Source organism: Heterodontus francisci, chromosome 17 (assembly GCF_036365525.1).
Source record: "Heterodontus francisci isolate sHetFra1 chromosome 17, sHetFra1.hap1, whole genome shotgun sequence".
NCBI lineage: Eukaryota > Metazoa > Chordata > Chondrichthyes > Heterodontiformes > Heterodontidae > Heterodontus > Heterodontus francisci.
The window spans coordinates 36,004,044-36,029,070 of NC_090387.1; the positions used below are offsets into that span (position 1 = coordinate 36,004,044).

General features: G+C 40.9%; 1 protein-coding gene across 2 annotated transcripts in view; it reads left to right on the top strand.

Moving 5' to 3' along the window:
- The first annotated feature begins 801 nt into the window (after window positions 1-801).
- Window positions 802-25,027, top strand: part of spire2 (spire-type actin nucleation factor 2) — a 95,436-nt gene continuing 71,210 nt past the window's right edge. The window contains exons 1-2 of one of the 2 annotated variants that reach the window (XM_068049273.1): window positions 802-1,303; window positions 8,949-8,992. In XM_068049273.1, the coding sequence (XP_067905374.1) occupies window positions 1,018-1,303; window positions 8,949-8,992 (330 nt within the window). In that variant the 5' untranslated portion in view covers window positions 802-1,017. Of the gene's footprint in view, window positions 1,304-8,948; window positions 8,993-10,126; window positions 10,142-12,948; window positions 14,072-25,027 lie in introns of those variants that run through there. The other variant, XM_068049274.1, reaches the window with a different exon arrangement.

Here is a 25,027-nt window from a genome sequence, read left to right on the forward strand (position 1 = left end):
AAAGACAAAACAATTACACTCCAATTGCCAGGACCTCAAAACAAATAACCAGCGTGAAACCAGCTTCTACTTTCCACCATTGAAGATGCACATTGTCATTGTAATGTACATATTCACCTAGCTGTCAGAAAACTATCACTAACAATAGATAATCTCCCTACTCAAAGTAAAATCAGATAATTTTTAAAAACTTATTTCAGGAAGTAATGGGTACAATGTTCCTCAATTAGGCCGAAACTCTCAAGTTACAGATAGATCAGACATTACAAAACAACAATATTAAATGAAATGTCAACGAATCGCCACGTTATATTATGTTTTGTCTTTTGTACTGTTTTGGTCATCCTTGATTAGGAACTAAGATTGTAAGAGGTACATCCTGCAGATGGATGTGTAATAAATGAATAATAGATGTGTGGGCTGTGGGGAAAGGCTGTTGGAATCAAAGGAGCCTGGTGTTTGCAGTGTTATATTCTCGCCTTAGAAATACAAACACTTTCGCTGCTAGGATATTGCTGTATATTTTGCCGTGGATTATAAGGATGATGTTGCATGTATTATATATAGTATTTATACCTAGCGGCAACCCACGCAATGTAAAATAAAAACAAGAAATGCTGGAACCACTCAGCAGGTCTGGCAGCATCTGTGGAAAGGGAAGAACAGTTAACGTTTCGGGTCAGTGACCCTACATCGGAACAATGTAAAGCCTGGGGGGGGGGGGGAATAAAGAAACATTATCGCCAGTCCAGCACCCAACCCCCAAGTTGCCAGTTCACGGGATACTTTCCGAAAGCTGCACTTTACTCATATCTGAGCCTGCTGTCCTGGTTTCTCTCTTTTTTTTGTCGTCTGGCTTCTCTCCTCCCATTTGGCTGTGTTTGGGAGGCTGGCCCGGAGCTGGGCGATCACATGGTACCGGCTGATTGACAGTCGAGCTGCGGACTCAGACTGGGATTCGCTGTTATGGAAACCTGGAGAAACGTTGGGCAGTAGAAATGAGAAAGCGAAGGAGAAATGGCCAGGTCGGGCAGTGATGGCGAAGCGCAGCAGCCAGTAGCCGGCTCCGGCGATGTGTTGGAGCCGCAGGTTTTATCTCTGGATGAGATCCTGAGAGCCTATGAGCAGCCGATCAATGAAGAGCAAGCGTGGGCGGTGTGTTACCAATGCTGCCGCTCCTTACACAGAGACTGGCCGCAGGAACAGGTGCGCATCGGCCGCGTTAGGGAGCTGGCAGCCATTCTACTGCATCGGGATGGCACCGTATCCCTATGTGGGGAGGACAAGAGGCCACTGGTTACAGGTACGAGGCAGTCTGCTCACTTAGTTACTGCAGCAGGTAACCAGATAACATTGACCCATAAGTTTCTAGTTCTATCACTTTAACATTAACCTTGTCCCATATCATCACAATTAGAGAGAAGCAAACCATACCATAATTATAGCTGTGTGTCCCAACAACCACAGAGAAGCTAGCCATCTAACAACATAGCTCAGGTTGTAGTTTCATTAGCAGTTGGCCTAAGCTCTAGGTAATTACTGAGTTATTACACAAATGAAATGGACAGCCAGTGCAGAATTTTACAATAGGGGTAAAGTAAATCCACCATATAAAAAAAAATTCTTCACTATCTCAACGTATGTGAAAACAAAATATTGTTCTTCATGCTATCCATATATAAAGGTCTAAGATAAACATTTCTATTGTAAATATCCTTAATTTTCGTGGAGACTATTGTGAGCCTTGAGTGATTGTAGTTGGATAGATTTCAGGATACAAATAGACTTCTAATATGTTAACTTATTTGTGGGTGTGTTGCAAAACTCTTCAGAAGTTGATGCTTTATTTAAAATGTTTTAGGTTTTGAAACTCTAGATTCTTTAAATTCCTGGCACAGAATAAATGAAAAATCATGTATTCCAGTCCATTTCCTTAATTAGCCTACTATATTTTTGCAATAATACATGATATGAATATTCGCAATCAATTTGTTTTAACCTCATCAATGTAACTTATTGGTTTAATGTTTTAACGGATGCTTTTTAGAATACTCCAGCAGAGTCATTGTCTAGACTGGCACCTATTCTGAAGTAAATTTGTCAGATGCGATCCAGACAAGAACTTCTTACAAGAACTGTCTTGAAGGGAATCGTGAAGCAATTATCCAGTAATATTGTCCTCATAATATTTTTGAATGCCATTTGAATTTCTTGAATGGATTGCAGTTCCCCTTCATTTATTTGTTAATGTTGATCTGCATTGTATGATTCTGTGATTCTGATATAGCGTAGTTTTGGACTCCACTAACAATCATTTGTTTTGAGGCCTTTGCCATTAACATGCAGGAAAACAAGTACTGAGAAAGAATGACACCGTTCACTTGGCCTCTAAATTCTGTACTTATTTCCACACTTCCTCCCCCCCCCCCCACTTCCCCCTGCCTCTGCCGAAATGGGTTTGCCTATTCTGCTGAATTCCCAATGTCAACTGTGCTGCTGGCCAAGTAGAGACAACAGCTCATGGGTGTAAAGAAAATCCCTGGGACACTGCTATGCTTCTCTCATAGCCAGTTCCAGCGTGCTATTGGCAGAGAACTGAGCGTAGGTTGCTTGCCTCTTGTTTGTTGTAGCTGGTGTATTACCTCGAAGTGTGGGAGGTGGGAGGAAAATCAGTAGATTATTACCCTTCCAAAATTACAAAATCAAATTTAATTATATTGCATACAGCTCCAAATCTACTTTATTTTGGTATCATACAGCACTCATCCCTACCCTGCCACCTGATACATGGGATTGCACTGTAAGAGCAGTTTTTGTTCCCCTCAGCTCCCGATAATGAATTTAAAAGGAGATAAAATTAGATTGTTTATGGTGCAGTGCAGAACCAACTTTTGGTTTGCAAGATCCATGACTCATTTATGTATTGAGCATTAATTGATATTAAGTTAACTATGGTGAATTTAGTAGTTAGAGATTTTCAAAATTCTGCCCAGTCATCTTAAAGGAGAAGACAGGATAGTTCAATTACAATGGAACAATGTTCATAGAATCATAGAATGGTTACAGCACAGAAGGAGGCCATTCAGCCTGTCATGTCTGTACCAATGCTCTGCATGAACAACTCACCTAGTCCCACTCCCTGGCATTTTCCTCGTGGCCCTGCAAATTTTTTATCTTCAGATAATTGTCCAATTCTCTTTCGAAGGCCTCGATTGAATCTGCCTCCGCCACACTTTCGGGCAGAGATACCAGATCCTAACCACTCACTATGTGAAAGAAGCTTTTCCTCCTGTCATCTCTGGTTCTTTTGCTAGTCACCTTAAATCGGTGTCCTCTGGTTTTGGATCCTTCGGCCAATGGGAACTGTTTGTCCCTATTTACTCTTTCCAGATACCTCATGATTTTGAACACCTGTATCAAATCTCTCCTCCAGCAACAGGCCCAGCTTCTCCAACCTATCCATATAATTGAAGTTCCTCATCCCTGGAATCATTCTTGTGAATCTATTCCTCACCCTCTCTAATGCCTTAACATCTTTCCTAAAGTGTGATGCCTAGAACTGGACACAATACTCCATTTGAGGCTGAACCAGTGTTTTATACAGGTTTATCATAACTTCCTTTTTCTTGTGCTCTATGCTCCTATTTATAAATCCCAGGATCCCATATTATTTATTAACCGCTTTCTCAACCTGCCCTGCAACCTTCAATAATTTTTATATATATAAACCTCGAGGTCTCTCTGCTCCTGCACCCCATTTAGAACTGTACCCTTTATTTTATATTGCTTCTCCTCATTCTTGCTGCCAAAATGAATCACTTCATGCTTTTCTGCATTAAATTTCATCTGCTACTTGTCTGCCCGTTCCACCATTGACATTGTCAATGTCCTCTTGAAGTTTATCGCTATCCTCCTCATAGTTCACAACACTTCCAAGTTTTGTATCATCTGCAAATTTTGAAATTGTGCCCTGTATGCCCAACTCTAGGTCATTAATATATATCAAGAAAAGCAATGGTCCTAGTACCGACCCCTGGGGAATCCCACTATATACCTTCCTTCAATCTGAAAAACAACCGCTCACCACTACTCTCTGTTTCCTGTTACTCAGCCAATTTTGTATCCATGACACAAGAACACAAAAAATAGGAGCAGGAGTAGACCATGTGGCCCATCGAGCCTGCTCCGCCATTCAAAATGATCATGGCTAATCTTCGGATTCAACTCCACTTTCCTGCCAGCTCGCCAAACCCATTGATTCCCTGATAGACCAAAAAACTGTCTATCCCAGCCTTAAATGTATTCAACAATGGAGCATCCAAAACCCTCTGGGGTAGAGAATTCCAAAGATTCACAACCCTTTGGGTGAAGTAATTTCTCCTCATCCCAGTCCTAAATGATCGATCCCTTATCCTGAGACTGTGCCCCAGTATTTCAGATACCCTCACCAGCAGAAATAATCTCACAGTGTCCACCCTATACAGCCCCTTTAGAATCTTGTATGTTTCAATGAGATCACCTAAACTTCTAAACTCCAGAGAATACAGGCCCAATTTACTTGGTCTCTCATCATAGGACAACTCCCTCATCCCAGGGACCAATCTAGTGAACCTTTGCTGCACTGCCTGCAATGCAAGTATATCCTTTTTTAAATGTGGAGACTTGAACTGCACACAGTATTCCAGATGTGGTCTCACCAAAACCCTGTACAATTGTAGCAATACTTCCTTATTCCAGTACTCCAATCCCCTTACAATAAAGGCCAACATGCCGTATGCCTTCCTAATTGCTTGGTGTACCTGCATGTTAACTTGCTGCATTCCTTGTACAAGCACACCCAAGTCTGTTTGAACATCGACACTTACAAGTTGTACACCTTTTAAAAAATATTCTGCTTTTCTATTCTTATGACCAAAGTGAATACTTCCCTACATTATGCTGCATCTGCCATCTTGTTGCCCACTCACTTAGCCTGTCTATATCTCTTTGCAGCCTCTCTCTGTCCTCCCCACAGCTTACCTTTCCACCTAGCTTTATATCGTCAGCAAACTTAGATACATTACTCTGTCTCTTCGTCTACGTCGTTAATATAGATTGTAAATAACTGAGGCCCCAGCATTGATCCTTGCAGCACTCCACTGTTTACTGCCTGCCAACTTGAAAATGCCTTGTTTATGCCCACTCATTGCTTCCCGTCTGTTAACCAATCATCTATCCGAGCTCTTATCTTGCCAATTAACCTTTTGTGTGGTACCTTATTCAACGTCTGTTGGAAATCCAGGTATACTATACCTACTGGTTCTCCTTTATCTACCCTACTAGTTACATCCTCAAAAAAACTGGAACAAATTTGTCAAACAGGATTTCCCTTTAGTAAAACGATGTTGACTTGTTCCAATTATACTATGCTTTTCTCAGTGCATTGTTAAGATTTCCTTGATAATAGTTTCCAGCATTTTCCCAACGACTGATGTTAGGCTAACTGGCCTGTCGTTCCCTGTTTTCTCTCTCCCTCCTTTCTTGAAAAGCAGTGTAACATTTGCCAACTTCCAATCTGTTGGGGCTGTTCCTGAATCTAAGGAATTTTGGAAAATCACAGCTAGCACATCCACTATCTCAGCAGCTATCTCTTTTAGAACCCTAGGATGTAGGCCGTCAGTCCTGGAGTTTTGTCAGATTTTAGTCCCTTAAGTTTCTCCAATACTTTTTCTTTGCTGTTATGAATTTCCTTAATTTCCTCACACTTTTTAGCCCCTAGGTTACTACCTATTTCTGGTATGGAACTTGTGTCTTCTACTCTGAAGACAGACACAAAATATTTGTTCAGTACCTCTGCCTGTTCCTCATTCCCTATGATAATTTCTCCTGTCTTTGCTTCTAAGGGACCAACATTTACTTTAGCTACTCTCTTCCTTTTGATACACCTATAAGTGCTCATACAATCTGTTTTTATGTTACTGGCTAATTAACTCTCCTTTTTTTTCCCCTTTTTAATCAACTTTTTGGTGGCACTTTGCTGGTTTCTAAAACACTCCCAACCCTCAGACTTGCTACTCTTTTTTTGCAACATTATAAGCTCTTCTTTTAATCTATGATCCTTACCTTCCTGAGTAAGCCACGATGGGTCTTTCTGTCTGAGTTTTTTGTTTTACAGGAATATATTTTTGTCGAACGTTATGAATTATTTCTTTAAAGGTTTCCCACTGTTAATTTACTGCCATACCTTTTAGTCTGTTTACCCAATTAACCTTAGCCAGTTCTCCCCTCATGTCTATGTAATTGGCTTTGTTTAAGTTTAAGATTCTTGTTTGTGATTGGAGCATGTCACTTTCAAACTTAACATGGAATTCAATGGTATTATGATCACTGTTTCCCAGTGGATCTTTTACAATGACATTACCTTTTTAAAAAAAATCTGCTGTCTGATGATCAGCAGGTATGGTGCAGCTTTCCAGATCTTCACTCTTGTTATTGTTGTAATTTAGCCCCTAGCTGCTCATACTCACTATGCAGAACCTCTTTCCTAGTCCTATCTATGTCATTGGTACCCACGTGGATTACAACAACTGGACTGGCTAGCTTTTGAATTGCCTGCTGGTCCCATTCGTGCTTTCCCTCTCTCTCTCTCTCTCTCTCTCCACCGCTGCTCTTTTGAACTGCCTGCTGGCCCTGCTCACTCTGCCGCCGCTCTTTTGAACTGCTGCTACTGTCCCTCTTATTCCATGGGCTCTAAATTGCTGACAAGCCTGTTATGTGGCTCTTTTCAAATGCCTTTTGAAAGTCCATGTACCCACATCAACTGCATTACCCTCATAACCCTCTCCATTACCTCATCAAAAAATTAAAGAAAGTTGGTTGAACATGATTTGGCCTTAACAAATCCATGCTGGCTTTCCTTAATTAATCCACATTTGTCCAAATTTTGTCCCGAATTATCGTTTCTAAAAGCTTCCCCACCACCGAGGTTAAACTAACTGTAGTTGCTGAGCTTGTCCTTACATCCTTGTTCAAAATAGGGCGTAACATTTGCAATTTTCCAGTCCTCTGGCACTACCCCTGTATCTAAGAAGGATTGGAATATTATGGTCAGTGGCTCTGCAATTTCCACCCTTGCTTCTCTCAGTCTCCTCAGATGCATCTCATCCAGTCCTGGTGACTTACTAACTTTAAGTACAGCCAGTCTATCTAGTACCACCTCTTTAACAATTTTTAGTCCATCCAGTGTATCAACGAACTCCTCTTTCATCATCACTTGGGCAGCATCTTCTTCCTTAGTAAAGATAGATACAAAGTACTCATTTAGTACCTCAGCCATGTCCCCTGACTCCATGTGTCAACCCCCTTTTAGGTCCCTCATCAGCCCCACTCCTCCTTTTGCTATTTATATGCCTGCAGAGGACTTTTAGGTTCCCATTTATCTTGTTATTTGGGTTTTCTCTCTCTCTCTCTCGTGTGTGTGTGTTTTATTATAGTAGTATATGGACTTCACATATCTTGCATAAACAAGATGCACAATGGGGAAGTGTGAAATTATCAATATTGTGTTTCATTAACTAGACTTTCATGTTTATATGACAAGTAACAAATCTAGGTCACCAACCCTCTTTAGGAATGGATACTGTAGCTATTCAGTTTCTTGCTTCTCTTGTATGTCCATCCATATTTCAAGTTCATCTGGGAGGCATCTATGATCAGGGAAAAATCCTATTTTGTACACAAACTGACCTGTTTGCTAAAATTGTCAACAGGAGAAATGTTGCTGTCAGTTGTTCATAGCTATTGTGGGATGTTTGAATTAGTAAATGATGTGAAAGTATCAAATTTCATTGGTGGACATCCATCATCATAATTTTAAATCGTGTGCACAGTTTGTTGTATTTTATGAAAGTAAGATTTACATACATGCACAGAGCTTATCTTTTAAAGTAGTTGCACACATACAAAGAACTATTTGTAAGCACATAAGAAATTTGTGCAGGCTATCAAAGGATTGTTTATCAGGCTTTGAGCTGTTTGTCAGTTTAAGTGGGGCTTTTGCCAGGAACAGAAAAATTATCACAATAGGGTCTCTAATGATGGCAGTCCGTTGTATACGAGCAGATTAAGTAGCAATCAGTCAAAGGTTTGCATTTGGATATCCATCTCTTCACAGGTTAAAATTTTGGATATTACTTTTAATTGTGTTTTATAGATAGCATTAATGAACTCCCTCAATTATGTGTTGTACTAATTTGACTATACTGATTTTTTTTGACTTAGTTTCTGTGTAAGACCTGATTATTTTTGTGAATCAAGTGTTAAGTGAAATGACTGAAAACTTTGTCCTCAAATTTTTTTAAATAATTGTTGGAGCGGGGGCATTTCTAGCATGGCTAGCATTTATTGCCCACTCTTAATTGCCCTGAGAAGGTTGTGGTGACTTCCTAGGCCACTACAGAGGGCAGTTAGAAGTCAACTACATCAGCTTGAGCACTTTCATATTTTGTGCTTTTAATGCTAATTTTCCACAAAGAAAATAGTTGTATAAAATAAGCCAGTTCCATTTTGTACTTTATTACCATGGACCCGAAATTAAAAGTCAGCATGTTTTTGCTCTTCTGCTTACTTTGGATCATTATGGGCTAAATTTTTCCTCAAATGCTCCTGCTTGAGCTGGAGCAACACTTTAGGCAGGGAATTCTTGATAACTGTTAACATATTTTAAGCACAGGAAAGCAGTGGAACAGGCAGAATATGATTGCCATGGATTTGAGAATGTTGTGTGATCCTAGAGAGTTAGATAGATCATCTTGCCTGCTCATGGCAAAGTTATAGTTCTAGCAAAAGGGCTGGCTAGTTGACAAAACGTTAGTACAAGTATTAAAGTATAACTTCATTTGAATTGTTGTGATTAAATCTATCCCCTAAGTTTTGGCATTCTTGGTAACCTATTTATTTTCTCATTTTAGATTCAAAGGCAAAGATTTCGCCTCGACTATGTACAGAAGGACAGGTATGTTTCTGTCAATTGCAATAATTCAGATGATTCATATTGCCTTTTGTTCATTTGACAGAAATATTCAGTTTCATGGATCAGTCATTTAGATTGCAGTAGAAACTGAACAATTTATTTTGATGGCTGTTACTTGACTGAACAGTTTAATGCATATTTATTAGGTGTGTCACAAGCAGAATATACGTTTTAAAAGTAATTAGGACATTCAAGGGCTTGGGAAAACTCATTTTTCTGTTTCTTGTTTTTGCCCTATGCAGCACTACTCCTCTTCTGAAATTACTGACTCCTGTTGAGTATAGTTCTGTGGGCACTGGGCGATCTCCAGTATCTCACCCAAGTGGCCAGTGTTCATGTGTGAGCCCAAGTAGTGAATGTTATATGATTATTTGGTCATGTGTAGAATGGCATCACATAGCAGCCCAATTCTGCATTCGACAAGTGCATTTTCTGGCAGAAGTTACTGGATAGTGAATTGTGGCATCCCTACTGCCAATCTAGCTGAGATCACCTAATTCATAGCAGAACCTCAAACCTACTAGTCTATATGGATCAAAAGGCGAATGGAATATAAAAGTAGGGACGTTTTACTGCACCTGTACAGGGCCTTGGTGAGACCACATCTGGAGTACTGTGTACAGTTTTGGTCTCATTTCAAAAAGGATTTAATTGCTTTAGAGGGAGTTCAGAGAAGGTTCCCTCGACTCATTTTTGGGCTAAAGACCTTATATTAATGAAGAAAGGTTGAACAGGTTTCCTGTTCATTTATCCTATTGCTATTTGTGAAATCTGGCAAATTGACTGCCATATTTACCAACATTACAATAAAAGTGTTTAATTGGCTGTGAAGTGCTTTGGAATGATGTAAAAATCAGTATATAAACTCATTCGTTCTTTCTTTAAGTGGTTAAGAATTGCTATAAATTTTGTGAGAGTAGTAATATGTTAAGAGTTTTCATGGTTCAGGCCATTTGTATAATTATTCACAGCTGCAGGTAACACTAAAAAGGGACAGTTGTCAATTGAAGGGAAGTCATAGAATAAGGAAACAATTCTTCTTTGGAAAGACTCAGAGCTATTTCATCTAACTGGCAGACTTTCCAAGAATGAAGGAGGAGAGGGCTCAGAAGCAACAAGCAAACATGAAGGGTGAGGATTCCTAATTTGCAACCATGAACCTGCAGACATATGTACCCCAAGACATTACCTTCTGTTTGGCTGAAAAGGAAGAATGTGCAGGGCTGTGGAGAGAAGGGCAGGGAGTGGTACTAGATAAATTGCTCTTTCAGAAAGTTGGCGCAGATACAGTGGGCCGAATGGCCTCCTTCTGTGCTGTAATGATTCTGTGGAGCTGATGCTGCTTGATGGGGTTGAGAGAGGGATGGCTCTATTTTCTTCTTTATGACACCATCAAGTTCTTACCTGGTTGTGAACTAACTTACCTCTGCATCTATGGGACATTAAAATTTGTGAAGTGTATATAAAACAGATGAACAAATCAATGAAATAGCGGGTAAATATCTGCCAATCGCAAGTCAAAATCCAGTGCCATAATAAGAGCTCTGTAGAGAACAGTATGAATTAGTATAGTGGGTTAAAAAGAGACCAGTTAGTGAATAGCAAGCAGACAGCTTGCATAATTCAAGGCAAAGTCCTTGCATTGGCATTTTTTCTTAACACTGTATCTTGAGCTGTGCCAAGCTGCTGGGTTCTAAACATTGGACAGTGCACAAATTGGATATTTTGCTATCCTGATGTGTCCCATACTGGGAATTAATACTGTACACTCACAGATACAGTTCTGGTGTTCAGGAAAGCAGAAATGCCATTCGAAGATTTGTGCCTAATAAAGTTCCCTGGTTAGATAAGATAGAGTAAGGTAGTAATGCCGGGAATAAACTTGTAGTGTCATCTCAATTTCCAAGATAGTTTCCATTAATTTGTAAAGGCTTTTTCATAAAGTGTCGGCTATAAAACAACGTGAAGCTTGAGGACTGTGACCAAAAAGAGGAAGACATTAATAAACTTGCAGGATGGGTGTGTAATTGGCAAATGAACTTCAATATAGAATAATGTGAAGTGCTGCACTTTTGTAGGAAGAATAAGGAGGCCACAAACTCCTCAGAAGGCAATTTTACCTCCTCTCTCCTCACTATCCAAGGCTCCAAACACTCCTTTCAGGTGAAGCATCGACTTACTTGTACTTCTTTCAATGTAGTATACTGTATTCGCTGCTCACAATGTGGTCTCCTCTACATTGGGGAGACCAAACGCAGATTGGGTGATCGCTTTGCGGAACACCTCCGCTCAGTCCGAAAACATGACCCCGAGCTTCCAGTCGCTTGCCATTTCAACACGCACCCGTGCTTTCATGCTCACATCTCTGTCCTGGGCCTGCTGCAGTATTTCAGTGAACATCAACGCAAGCTTGAGGAACAGCACATCATTTACCAATTAGGCACGCTACAGTCTACCGGATTGAACATTGAGTTCAATAATTTCAGAACATGATTTGCGCCCCCCCACCCCCCAACCTTTTTTATTTTTAGTTTTACTTTTTATTATTTTTATTTCATTCTATTTTAGTTTGTTTCATCATTCAATTTCCTCTAACCATGTGCCTGCCCAATGTTTTATTTCGTGTTTGTGCTTTTAGCTAGGGCTTTCATTATTCTGTCATTTAACACCCTCTCTGCACTAACGCTTTGTCTTTCACGACACCATTAACACACTCTTTGCCTTTGCCCCATGACCTCCTTATCAGTTATTCTCTGTGACCCTCTGTCCTATCAACACCTTCACTTTTGTTATCTCTTGCCCCACCCCCATTTCATTTACTTAAAACCTATTACATTTCTAACCTTTGCCAGTTCTGATGAAGGGTCACAGACCTCAAACGCTAACTTTGCTTCACTCTCCACAGATGCTGCCAGATCTGCTGAGCATTTTCCAGCACTTTTTGTTTTTATTAACCCTTGGAGGCGTTTAAATGAAGTAGAAGAGCAGAGGGATTTGGGAGTGCAGATACACAAATCACTAAAGGTAGCGACACAGGGTAATAAGGCCATTAAAATGAAAGAAATCAAAGAACAGAGGTTCATTTCTAGAGGGCTAGAATTGAAAAGCAGAGAAAGTATGTTAAACCTGTATAGCAAGTTGGTTAGACCACGCTTGGAGTACTCTGAACAGGTCTGGTCTGTAAAACAGCTATAAAGGCACTGGAGAAGGTACAAAGAAGATTTACTAGAATGATACCAGGGGTGGGTTGGGGGGTGGTTATATCTATCAGGAAGATTGAACAGGCTGGGGTCTGGTGACCTGCAATGTTCCCTATAAAAATGTTGTTGTGCGCAGCCAGATTACTCAATGTACAGTAATTTTAAAGTTTATGCGCGGCTGTCCAGGTGTGGTATTTAATATGGAACAAGAGATCTGCGTGGGAACTTCCAGGTGGCTGCACACGGGCACAGCTTAACAGGAATGTTGGTGACCTGCCAGAAGTCTTCAAGTTTGCGAAAAGATTTGATAGGGTAGATGTAGAGAAGATGTTTCCACTTGTGGACGAGACCAGAACTAGGGACCATAAATATAAGATATATTAAATATTTATATTATAAATCCAATAGGTAGTTCAGTTGAAATTTCATTACCCAGAGTGATTAGAATGTGGAACTCAGTGCACCAGCAGTAGTTGAGGTGACCAGCATCGAAATGTTTAAGGGGAAGCTAGATAAGCACATGGGGGAGAAAGGAATAGAAGGATATGTTGATGAGGTTAGATGAAGAATGGTGGGAAGAGCCTCATGTGGAATATGAACACAGAAGTAGACCTGTTTCGGAACTGTAAATACGATACATCTAGTATTTAGGCAAGCTTGAACAAGATGTGTTCAGTCAACTGTAAGCTTATTGTGTATTATTCTTTTTTTTTCTTTTGGGCCTCCTTATCTCGAGAGACAATGGATACGCGCCTGGAGGTGGTCAGTGGTTTGTGAAGCAGCGCCTGGATGGGGCAGGATGTCAGAAATGCTCCATCCATCAATATTGTGTATTATAGGCATTTATATATAGGTGAAATATAATTCAAGGTATTAACCATTTGTCCCCATATAGTAGCTGCATTATATTTCACCAATATATAAGTGCTTGAAATTCCTGTAGTGCATCAACAACGGCCTAGTCATGATTGGAAGACAATGGATATGAGTGATTGTTTCTTTATGATAATTGGCCAAGCTCTTCTCATGAAGTAACTTGCTGTTATGGACTGGAATGATATTGCAGCATAGATGAATGCTGCAACTTTTGCTCATGGACACATTGATCGGATTTTTTTACATTTCTTGTTGAAAGAGAATTTCAAAACGTTATCATGAGAACAAAGTGTTGGAACTTAGAAAGGAGTTTTCTGGATATATTAAGGATCAGGACTTGTGCAACAGTGTTTGCCAGTGGAACCCATTGGGCTGAATTTTAATAGTTCGTCGCTGAGAACGGCAGCGAGATTCAAAAAGTGCGCGGCGCACGCACGAGATGTTTTCACACAGCGGCTCATTAACATGGAGGGGCGGAAGGCGCACCTCCGATGGCGTAGAGGGGGCGGACGTTCCAACCCCGGCAACAGCATCCGGCACCACCACGCAGGGGCACACCATTTTTAAAGGGCTGCAAGCCCTCCAGTTAAATTTTAATTTTTAAATGTCCTGCTCTTATAAAAATGGCAATAAAACTTTAATTTAACTTTGAATCCCCACTCCCATCCCCCCCACTGAGTCCTCAATAAAGAAATTGACCTATTCTTCCCCACCCCACCACCCCCCCCGCCGCCCCAAAAAAACACTTTTTGCTATTATGAACTTTCCCCCCTGAACTTCAGCAGTTTTGAATCTCAACCTCTTCCCACCATCCCAACAACCAATCGGAACATTTTCCATGCTCTTCCCCCACCCCACCCTGAAAATTTCACTTATCCTCCCCTCCCCACCTCTGTCATGGTTCAGATCTCCAAATGGAGATCTGAAAGCGCGGGACTTCCGGCCATTGGCTGGAATATCAGCGTGGGACGGCCGTTAGGCCAAGGTAAGTGCTTTTGCATGTATTTAAATTTATTTTAATATTTAAATGGAAGGCTGCATCGAGGCCTTGCTGCCGTCAATAAAATGTGAAAGGGCTTTCCTGGCATCGAGGCCCATGGCAGGCCTCTCCTGGAAGTATTTTCTGGTTCTCCCCCCCCGCTCCCCCCCCCCACCCCACCATGACCCCCCGAAGTCGGAGGGCTGGTAAAATTCAGTCCATTGTGTTTCTAGATAGAGAATTTTGGTGTAATTATTTTTCCTATGATTATGTAATTATCCAATTAACACTCATTGCAACACTTACAGTTCCACACAAAGGCAGGGTATTGGATTGCAGAATGCCCCTCCCTTCGGTCAACATGCTTGGGTACGAATGCACAATATCAAACAGATTGTTTATTCCTGATGTATTAAGATGCTCAGCTTACTGGGATGATTCTAACAAACATATCCTGTCATGTGTGAGTTCCACAAATATGATCATTCAGTAGTTCAGTGGTGTTCAACCTTTTGGATCTGTGAAACACATTCTGGCGACACAAAGCACTGAGTGGGCCACATCAAATTATCTTCATTATAATTCAAGCAGAGTCAAGAATAAAAGCTATGTCCAACCCTGAGCCTATTTTGTGTTTCCTTGAGGCAGACAACCTCCTCCTAGTCCTTTGCTGCTTTATAAACAGCTGTCCAGGATTAGTACTCAGTAAATTTCCTGACATACTTCCTTCCATTGAGATGCATAGCCTTGCACTGAATCCTTACAGGCCCATAAGAGTTCAGGAACTTGTCATCTTGGAACAAACATGTACTGTGCCGCTATACAGCATGGTATATTGATGGACCAGTATTGATAGTCTGCTTGCACAGCATATATTGAGCTTATTTGTAGCTAGCAATAATCAGAAATGAGAAAATTTTAAATATTTACAGAGGTTTGAACCAGATATAGACACAATTTTCATTCTTTGGGATGCCAATCTGCTTTGTAAATATTTTGGTGGAAGATTGATCAAGAACATGACATACTTTTGATTGTGTACTGTTACAAGAGTTTTTTTTTTATAAGATAAGTTCGAAGGACTTGAGTTGAATTATAGACATTGATTCATCTGGAATCTTGAAGAGATGCTGAACTTTATTATTTTTTTTAAAGAAGTCACCAGAAGATTCCAGGACTTGGCTTGTAAACAAGTCTTACTGGAAGGCACCTGCTTGTGGATAATCACCCAGTAGGAGTTGTTTTTGACATGGGGAGATGTTTACAAAGAAGCGACAGGTCAAGATTTATAGTGGTCAGGAGGCTTGATTCTAGACCGTTTTTAGTTTAAATTTGAACTGTTACAAAAGGCAGTTGTTTTTTGGCTGCCAAGGAAGACCCAGCTCTCTCTCTCTTGAAAAGAAACCCTACACATAACATGTCAGTTTCCTATTTCCAATTGTATTTGAAGAAACCCTGGGTATCGAATGTGTGGGAACTGAAACCCTTGTTGCCGCATTTCAGCTGTAAGACCTATCTGAAGCCTCTGTAGCTGCATTTCTTGGAAAGCCTATCCAAACTGATCTTCAACATCGCCTGGACAGAACTGTTCTAGGAAGATCCCAGTGACAGCCATCTATACGCATTTGGGATGCCAATCCAAAACCAAGGACAAGTATTCCGCCTAAGTGTTTTTTTGTTGTTGTCTTTGTAACAGCGCTATGAACAAAAATCCCTTTTTTATTTTTCCCGGTTAACCAGTGTATGGATGTGTGTGTGGTGGTGGTGGTGGGGGGTGGGGGGGGGGGTTGCTAAGATAAATAAGGGGCTTTAATATTTAAATTTGTGTGTGTGTGTGTTTTACTTCATTATTGGTTAAGACTTGTTTTATGATAAACTGATAATTTTGTTGTGTATTAAAGAAACCGAGTTGGTGTGCTTTATTCTGGGGAAAAATAGAGTATATGGATGACTGTATTGTTAAGTCAGCCATAAAGGCGGGGCTAAAGTGTGGCGAATCGAAGAGACTTAGTAGTTGGCAGGAAAAAAGACAGAGGCGCAAGGGGAGAGCCAACTGTGTAACAGCCCCGACAAACAAATTTCTCTGCAGCACCTGTGGAAGAGCCTGTCACTCTAGAATTGGCCTTTATAGCCACTCCAGGCGCTGCTTCACAAACCACTGACCACCTCCAGGCACTTATCCATTGTCTCTCGAGATAAGGAGGCCAAAGAAGAAGAATTGTTAAGTCGGAAAATGTAATATATGTTGTGACCTGTGGAGTAGTGGGACTAGAATAAACAGTGCACTCCTCCCGCCTCGGTCGTAACAGTGCTTAGTAATATCATGAATGAAATTCAGCTGATGATTCAAAGCTTAAGTCATTGCTCTCTGTTCCACATCGCAGACTGGTCAAAAAAGCCCTTATATATCCATTGAAGCTCCAATTAAACTCTCAGTTGGTGCCCAATTGTTGAGGGTTGTTACGAAAGTGCTTCCATTTTGTGTTAAATATTTTTGAGAACTCATATTTAAATGGTGTAAATGGGTTCGATTTTGAAAGGCTGAAGATTTCATAGATGCTGGTCTTTGTTTTGTTGACAGTTCACTGAAAGGACACTGAGATGTAGTGTTTGAAAACAACCTTTACTGGGTGTCACATGCCTTATGATAAATAAACAACAGAAACCTTAGTGACCTAGGGAAGATGTTTACAGAAAAGTGACGTTAAGATTTATATAAAAGCAAAATACTGCAGATGCTAGAAATCTGAAACAAAAACAAAAAGTGCTGGAAATACTCAGCAGGTCTGGCAGCATCTGTGGAGAGAGAAGCAAAGAAGCGTTTCAGGTCTGTGACTTTTCATCAGAACTTAAGATTTATAGTCGTCAGGAGGTTCTGACCTGCTGTTTGGTTTCACTTTTGAGATATTGTTTTGGTTCAGCTGGGATGTGGACTGTGTTTGAAAAGTAGTTGAACATCAATGTGCCAAGGAATAACCCCTCCCCCACAGCTCTTTTTTTTAATGCACCTTTCTAAGAGACCCCAAGAAATCCACTGTGTCAGCTCCTCTTTCTTCTTGTCTTTGAAAAAAACCCTGCAAAACCAGAATGTGATATCAGAAGCTCCTGATGCCACAGTTCTCCTGGAAAGCCTACTAGACTATTTCTCGACATCTCCCAGAACAAACTGCTTCTGAAAATATCCCTGTGACCCGTCACCATATACCTGGACGCCAGACCAAAAGGGACAATTGACATCCTTCCATATCTCTTTTTTCTTCAAGAATTAGCAAGTATTTGGCAAAGTATTCCTTTTTGTGTCTTCATTTTGTAATTTGTAACAGAGCTCTGCAGAGAGAATTTCTTTATTTTTTTGTGTGTGGGATTTTATAAAGGAACTTTCATATTTCAGTCTGTGTTTTAATGCTTTGCTTCATTACTGGATAAGTCTTGTTTTATAATAAACTGATAATTTTGTTATATATTAAAGAAACCTGATCGGTTTATTTTATTCTGGGATAAAGAGTAGAGCATATGATTGACTGCATTGGTAACTGGGTAAACATTTAAATATATGTTGTGACCTGTGGAGAAGCGGAACTAGAAAAGACAGTGCACTCCTCCACCTCGGTTGTAACAGTGTGCGCATGCTGTTGTCTTTAAATCTCTGAACTGGAGTTTCTTTGTTATTTGCATTAGTTTTGTTTTAGCATTGTGTAAAAGTTTGACTGTTAAAGTTACTGCTATTAATACAGCTTTAATTTGGAGACTTCCTGAATTAGATCAAAATGACTGGCTGTTACTTTGGAAACCTTGAATACTTAACTAGATCAGCCATTGATAAATACTTCCTTCACTTCATTGTTGAGTCAGGGAGGCAGGTTATAAATGGTTTCCATTAGTGACATTGTGATATTGAATGATTCTTTAACAAAAATGTGAAACCAGTCCAAATAAATAAAACCTCGATAAAGCATAATATTCCAGCTGGTCATTCCCATTGAGTGTTATTACACAGAACCCATGGCCCAACTGGATTTTTATCCAGAGCCAACCTTAGCAAATTAATGAATCTTAATCTAGAAACAGCACTTTACTTTCAAAGTAATCACAGTGAACAATGTGACCATTCTACCATAGGAAAGCACCAGCTTTTTAAAGTTTATATTTTAAACATTTTAAAGGGGCCAATGACAGTGGGAAAATGAGCACTTTATAAATTCAGTACTGTGAAAATGACTTGCATTACTGATCAGTATGTGATCATCTCTGTGTACGAACCCCAAAGCAACATTTTTCCATGGTATCTAAACCATGGCATGAATCATAATGTCATCATATCACTGGTTATTTCTGCTGATCTGGTCAAACTTTATTAAAAATATTTAAGAAAGCATTGTAAAAGATTTCATTAGATAGTAAATGTTATGTTTATGCCAGGTTACTGGATTTAATTTTGATATCTGATTAATCTCAGAACAATGCAGATATCACACTGTGTTAAATAACCAACTGGTTTATTTACAGCACTTAGTTATAAAGCTTCTTACACAATTTCAGTAAATGTCTTGGAGAGCAGCCAGTGTGTGTGTTCTGTAGAAGCTTCTAGCTGTGTGTCTTAGTTTCACTTTTACTCTGCAGCACCACCCAGAAGCTTAAGCAATCAAACACAGTGAACACACACAAGTGGACAGACTGATAAAGGCCTGCTCAGGTCAGGAACAAAAAACCCGACCTGAACTTGACAGAACCACATCGGACCCGGCCCGAGTCCCTCCATTTTTTCCTGCGCCCAACCTGACCCGACCACCGGAATGTTCACATTACCTACCTTCCGACTCCGAATCTGCAGGAAGCTGCAGCATGAGCGTGATGACATCATAGAGACGCTCACTCACTCACTGCACAGACTCAGAGTTTCCCTCCTTGATGTCCCAGACTACCAGCTCAAGTAGGCTTTTCAATTTTTCACACTTGCCAGGAGAGCAAAATGCAATATTTACTGTGTGTGTCCGATCCGGACCCAGCCCGACCCGAGCCTGAAAGTCGGACCCGGAAGAGTGATCCAACCCGACCCGAGCCCAACGTATGTCGTTGGGTTCAGGTTGGGTAGCAGGCCTTTACAGACTGATACAGTCAAACCCTGATCGATCAAACACTACAGTAAAGATTAACAGAAAAAATATTGAATGATAGGAATCTGAAATAAAAGCAAAAAATTATTGGAAATGCAGCCTAGGCCCAAGTCACCTGAAAGAGAAAACGTAGGTCATCATTTTACATGGGAACCTTTTTCAGAACCAGTGGAAGGACCCACCTAAAATGTTTGGCTGTAATTCTTTTTCAGAGGTTGACTGCCATTTCGGGTATTTCCTCTACTGCTGCTTTTGTTTGCGTAATTGGTGCCTAGCCATCTTGCACTGCAGCTGTCAAAATATGATGGAATGTGAGCTGCAGTTATACTGAAGTACCAATCTGCAATAAACAGTCTATGGACTGGAGTTATACTGCAAATTGACCAACATCAAGGTGTAGTGACAGTCACATGTAGAGTTGATCTTTTGCTGGCAGTCAGTTTTCAATATTAAGTGAAGTGTTGCAGGCGTCTATTTTGTTCTAACATTGGGGTGGCGCAGTGGTTGGCACCGCAGCCTCACAGCTCCAGCGACCCGGGTTCAATTCTGGGTACTGCCTGTGTGGAGTTTGCAAGTTCTCCCTGTGTCTGCGTGGGTTTCCTCCGGGTGCTCCGGTTTCCTCCCACAGCCAAAAGACTTGCAGGTTGATAGGTAAATTGGCAATTATAAATTGCCCCTAGTATAGGTAGGTGGTAGGGGAATATAGGGACAGGTGAGGATGTGGTAGGAATATGGGATTAGTATAAATGGGTGGTTAATGGTCGGCACAGACTCGGTGGGCCGAAGGGCCTGTTTCAGTGTTGTATCTCTAAATCAAATTTAAAAATTGTTCAAAGTTCTGTGGAGTAGGTGCATGGGCTGCCTAAGCAAGTTTTAAAATGTGGCCTTTTACCAGATTGAAGTTGTACTTCAAGTAGTGAAGACTTGAAATGCTGTGAGGTACCATGTTGGAGGGGAGATTTTATAGTACTTAAATCAAGAGCTCATTCCTGCATTAATAAGAATTCAGAATGGTCTCTCTCATTGACTCAAATGTTAGGTAAAACTGAACGCTTAAGACTTCATGAAAACGATCCAACTTAACATGCCCGACAGCTTAAAAAAAAAAATGACAACAGATTTTGGATTCATAAGTCTGTAGAAAAAGTCAGCCCCTTTGTATGTCATTCTATTTTTGCTGGCCATTTAAACAATTTTCAAAAAAGGATCATTCAGCAAGAATTGGAGATTTTTAACAGTCTTACTATTGAACTGTGTAGCCTTCTAAGGGAACGGAAGCTATGTGCTATTGATAAAAAAGCATATCAAATATCACTCCATCAGCACTTCCACTGAAGGTTTCCCTTCAGTAAGTGGAGATCAACCCATTCCCCTTCGTTCAGCTCTTACTGACGATGCCTTTGGGCATAGACTTCTCTTAACAGGTTACAAAGAGCCAGAGAATTGAATCAATGACCAAGCCCCTAAAAAAAAAGCTACAGCATGTTATCCCATTGTTGTTATCACAGCATTATTGCAGTATTCTGTTAACAGATACACACAGAGTGCATAGTAGTCAAACATTGCTCTATATATTAATGAAATATTGTAACACATTAGCATTTTTCAGCTAGAATTCTTGAAATGTGCAAAAAGTCAATAAAACATTCATTGCGAGGTTGTAAAGATATAAATACATAGGAATTTAAAAGCCTTTGGTGCTATTAGTTTACAGTGGCTTGCATTGGTCTGATTATGGGAGTAATAAAAGCAGTGATCAATGGGTACAAGGATTGGCACCATGAGCAGACATGTTGGACCCCGACCTATATTATTTGTATTGGGAACCTAGATGAAGGACCAAAACCCAAAATAGAGTATACCTTAAGGCTGGGAAGAGTGGGAGGAAGTAAAAACTGAGGGAGGTGAAGAGGCCCACCTTGCTTTGAAGCACTTTTGTGGTGGGGAACTAGGAAGAAATGGAGCAGTTTGTTAATCCCATCTTCAGTAGCAGTGCAGTATAACTCTTGTGACTGAATGTTGCAGGAGAATCTAGCACAGAACGACACTTAAGTCGTCAAATTCTGACTAAAAATTTTTTGCTCTAGTTACCTTAAAAAGAGCACGTATGAAAGGAGGCTGCAATTGTCATTTGGAAACTGAAAATTATAAAACATCCTTTGAAATCACATATTCCATTTAATTTTTATCTATTTCATCTGCTGGTCCTAACTGTCCATTAGATAGTCAATTCCCAACAGAGGGATTCATTAATTGAAATCAGTCAAGTGATAAAAATGGAAGAAAGAAAAAATATACGGAAAAGGAGGCCTTATTCTGCTTCCCCATTCTCTGTTTTATTGATCTGGTTTATTGATCTAGGCTTTTCCTGTACAAATATGGACTATATAGTACTAGTCATGAGAGTTGTTGCCCTATCAGAGAGAGCCCTATTCAGTAAGGTAAGGATTGTGAGTCACCTTTCAGGGGTTCAAAGTTCCCTTAATTGTGGCAATCTGATACCATTCTCTGGTCTGAATCTGCTACTAACTTTCAAACAAATTTGTGTTAATTCTCTTTTTTTGCAAAATCATTGTTTTTAGCTAACACATAAGAGTCATTGATGTATTGTATGCTTATTAAGTAAGTTTTGTTTTAATTTGCTCAGGTTTCCTCTGTACCATGCCGGTACTCTTATGTGAGTCTTCAGTGCAAATGTAGATTATCCTATAGCAAGCAGTTTTTGTTTTATTCGTTCATGGGATGTGGGCGTTGCTCGCAAGTCAGCATTTATTTCCCATCCTTAATTGCCCTTGAGAAGATGATGGTGAGCTGCCTGCTTGAACCGCTGTAGTCTTGGGATGTAGGTCCTGAAAGGAAGAAGTTCCAGGATCTTGACCCAGCGACAGTGAAGGAACGGCGATATAGTTCCAAGTCAGGATGTTGTGTGGCTTGGAGGGGAAATTGCAGGTGGTGGTGTTCCCATGCATCTGCTGCCCTTGTCCTTCTAGGTGGTGGAGTCACGGGTTTGGAAGCTGCTGTCGAAGGAGCCTTGGTGAGTTGCTGTAGTGCATCTTGTAGATGGTTCACACTGCTGCCTTTGTGTGTCGGTCGTGCCGGGAGTGAATGTTGAAGGTGGTGGATGAGGTGCCAATCAAGCGGGCTGCTTTGTCCTGGATGGTGTTGAGCTTCTTGTGTTGTTGGAGTTGCACCCATCCAGGCAAGTGGAGAGTATTCCATCACACTCCTGACTTGTGCCTTATCAGGCACAAGGTGTCAGGTGGACAGGCACTGGGGAGACAGGAGGTGAGTTACTCGCCACAGAGTTCCCAGCCTCTGACCTGCTTTTGTAACCAAAGTATTTCTGTGGCTGGTCCAGTTCAGTTTCTGGTCAATGGTAACCCCCAGGATATTGTTAATGGCGCATTCAATGATTCAGGGCAGTCACTCTCACTTCACCTCTGGAGTTCAGCTCTTTTGTCCATGTTTGAACAAAGAAGTTGAATACAAGGTCTTGTCATGTAAATTAGTTGAACATCAAGGGGAGATGGTTGGATTCTCTCTTGTTTGAGATGGTTATTGCCTGGTACTTGTGTGGTGCAAATGTTGCTTGCTACTTACCAGCCCAAGCCTGGATGTTGTCCATGTCTTAATACATCTGGACCCGGGCTACTTCAGTATCTGAGGAGTCGCAAATGTTTCTGAACATTGTGCAATCATCAGCGAACATCCCCACATCTGACCTTATAGCAGAGGGAAGGTCATTGATGAAGCAGTTGAAAATGGTTGGGCCGATGACACTACCCTGAGGAACTCCTGCAGTGATGTCTTGGGGTTGAGATGACAACCACAACCATCTTCCTTTGTGCTTGGGACAACTCTAACCAGCAGAGAGTTTTCCCCCAATTCCCATTGACTTCAGTTTTGCTAGGGCTCCTTGATGCCATACTCAGTCAAATGCTGCCTTGATGCCAAGGGCAGTCACTCTAACCTCACCTCTGGAGTTCAGCTCTTTTACCCATGTTTGAACAAAGAAGTTGAATACAAGGTCCTGTCATGTGACTTACACAGTCCTTAATGAGTGAAATTGCCTGAAATCAATCAGCTCCTATTCATTGTTTTGTTTAATTAAGATCTGCTGACACTTTTATGAAGAATGGTGAATGGAGAGTTTATTAACTGCTTCAGATACCAGTCAAAACCTAGTTTTATCACATCCTTGGTGCAGTTAATTAGTTGGTGCACATCTGAAGTCCTGCTGCTACTCAAATTACTATATTTCCTCTATAAAGTCAGTATAAAACAGATCTAGCTGACTATCTAGTTTTAGTACAGGCAATTGAAAAGAACTACTCAGAGTTAAGAAATGCACGATTCTAACAGATTGCTGTCCATTGAAACTGTAAGAACAAAGCAGCCCGCTTGATTGGCACCCCATCCACCACCTTCAACATTCACACCCTTCACCACTGATGCACAGTGGCAGCAGTGTGTACCATGTACAAGATGTACTGCAGCAACTCACCAAGTCTCCTTGGCACCTTCCAAACCCGTGACCTCTACCACCTGGATGGACAAGGGCAGCAGTTGATTGGGAACACTACCACCTGCAAGTTCCCCTCCAAGTCACACACCATCCTGACTTGGAACTATATCGCCATTCCTTTCACTGTCACTGGGTCAAAATCCTGGAACTCCCTTCCTAACAGCACTGTTGGTGTACCTACGCCCCAAGGACTGCAGCGGTTCAAGAAGACAGCTCACCACACCTTCTCGAGGGCAATTAGGCATTGGAAATAAGTGCTGGCCTGGCCAGCGACACCCACATCCCACGAACGAATAAAAAAATGTCTCCGCCTCATGTCATACAAGCTGGTTTGGTTGCGTAATAATAACAGCAAAATACTGCGGATGCTGGAAATCTGAAATAAAAACAAGAAATGCTGGAAATACTCAGCAGGTCTGGCAGCATCTGTGGAGAGAGAAGCAGAGTTAACGTTTCGGGTCAGTGACCCTTCTTCGGAACTGAAGTTCTGTGTAAAGGTGCACCAGAATTTCCTTGGGGCTTTTTCCGCTCCAGTGCTATAACTCTGACTGAGGTTCCGAGAGAACCATGTTCAAATACATAAATGGGGTTTCCACTGATGTTACAGTGACAGAACAAGTAAAGCCCTAGGAAATTTACCCTATATGGTGTTCTGTATTCTGAGTGCAAACCACAAGCCTAGTGTAATAAATAGCTAGTGGTTCATCCACTGAAAGCTGTCCAGTTAGGTAAGGTTCTGAATATTTTTAAGTAGGGCCAGGCAGTCTGGTGGATCAGTGCTGGGCATGAGTATGCTGTGTCCCAGTGAGGTGAGGTGTGTGTCAAAAGTGTCCACTGTGTCACAAAGCAGTATGTTGCAGATTTTCCACTGCAGCTCTCCACATAGTAAATTCCAGATCTTGGCTGTGCTGTGTGGGAGAAATGCTGAACAGACATTTTCAATAAGAAGGGAGAGAAAACAGAAAGTCTAGTTCACCCACTCCCTTCTTCCACCTCTCCAAGTAGCCACTTCTGGAGCGTCAGCTGCTGACTATAAGCGGGTCGCTTGCCTGCTGTGTTTGCCAGATAACTGTGTGTGCCATTGATATGGCCTTACAAGAACAGGAGAAAAAAAACTCAACATAGAGTAAATTTTTTAAAAAGATTGAGTGTGGATGGTCTGTTAAATTATGAATTAGTAATATTAGCTGAACTTACTGAGTTTTGATAATGGCTTATAATTCACTTGCACATTAAATTAGAAGCCACAGTAAATTGTGTAGATTGAGGCAGGAAGTTACAAAGGGACATAGACATATTAAGTGAATAGGGTTGTGGCAGGTG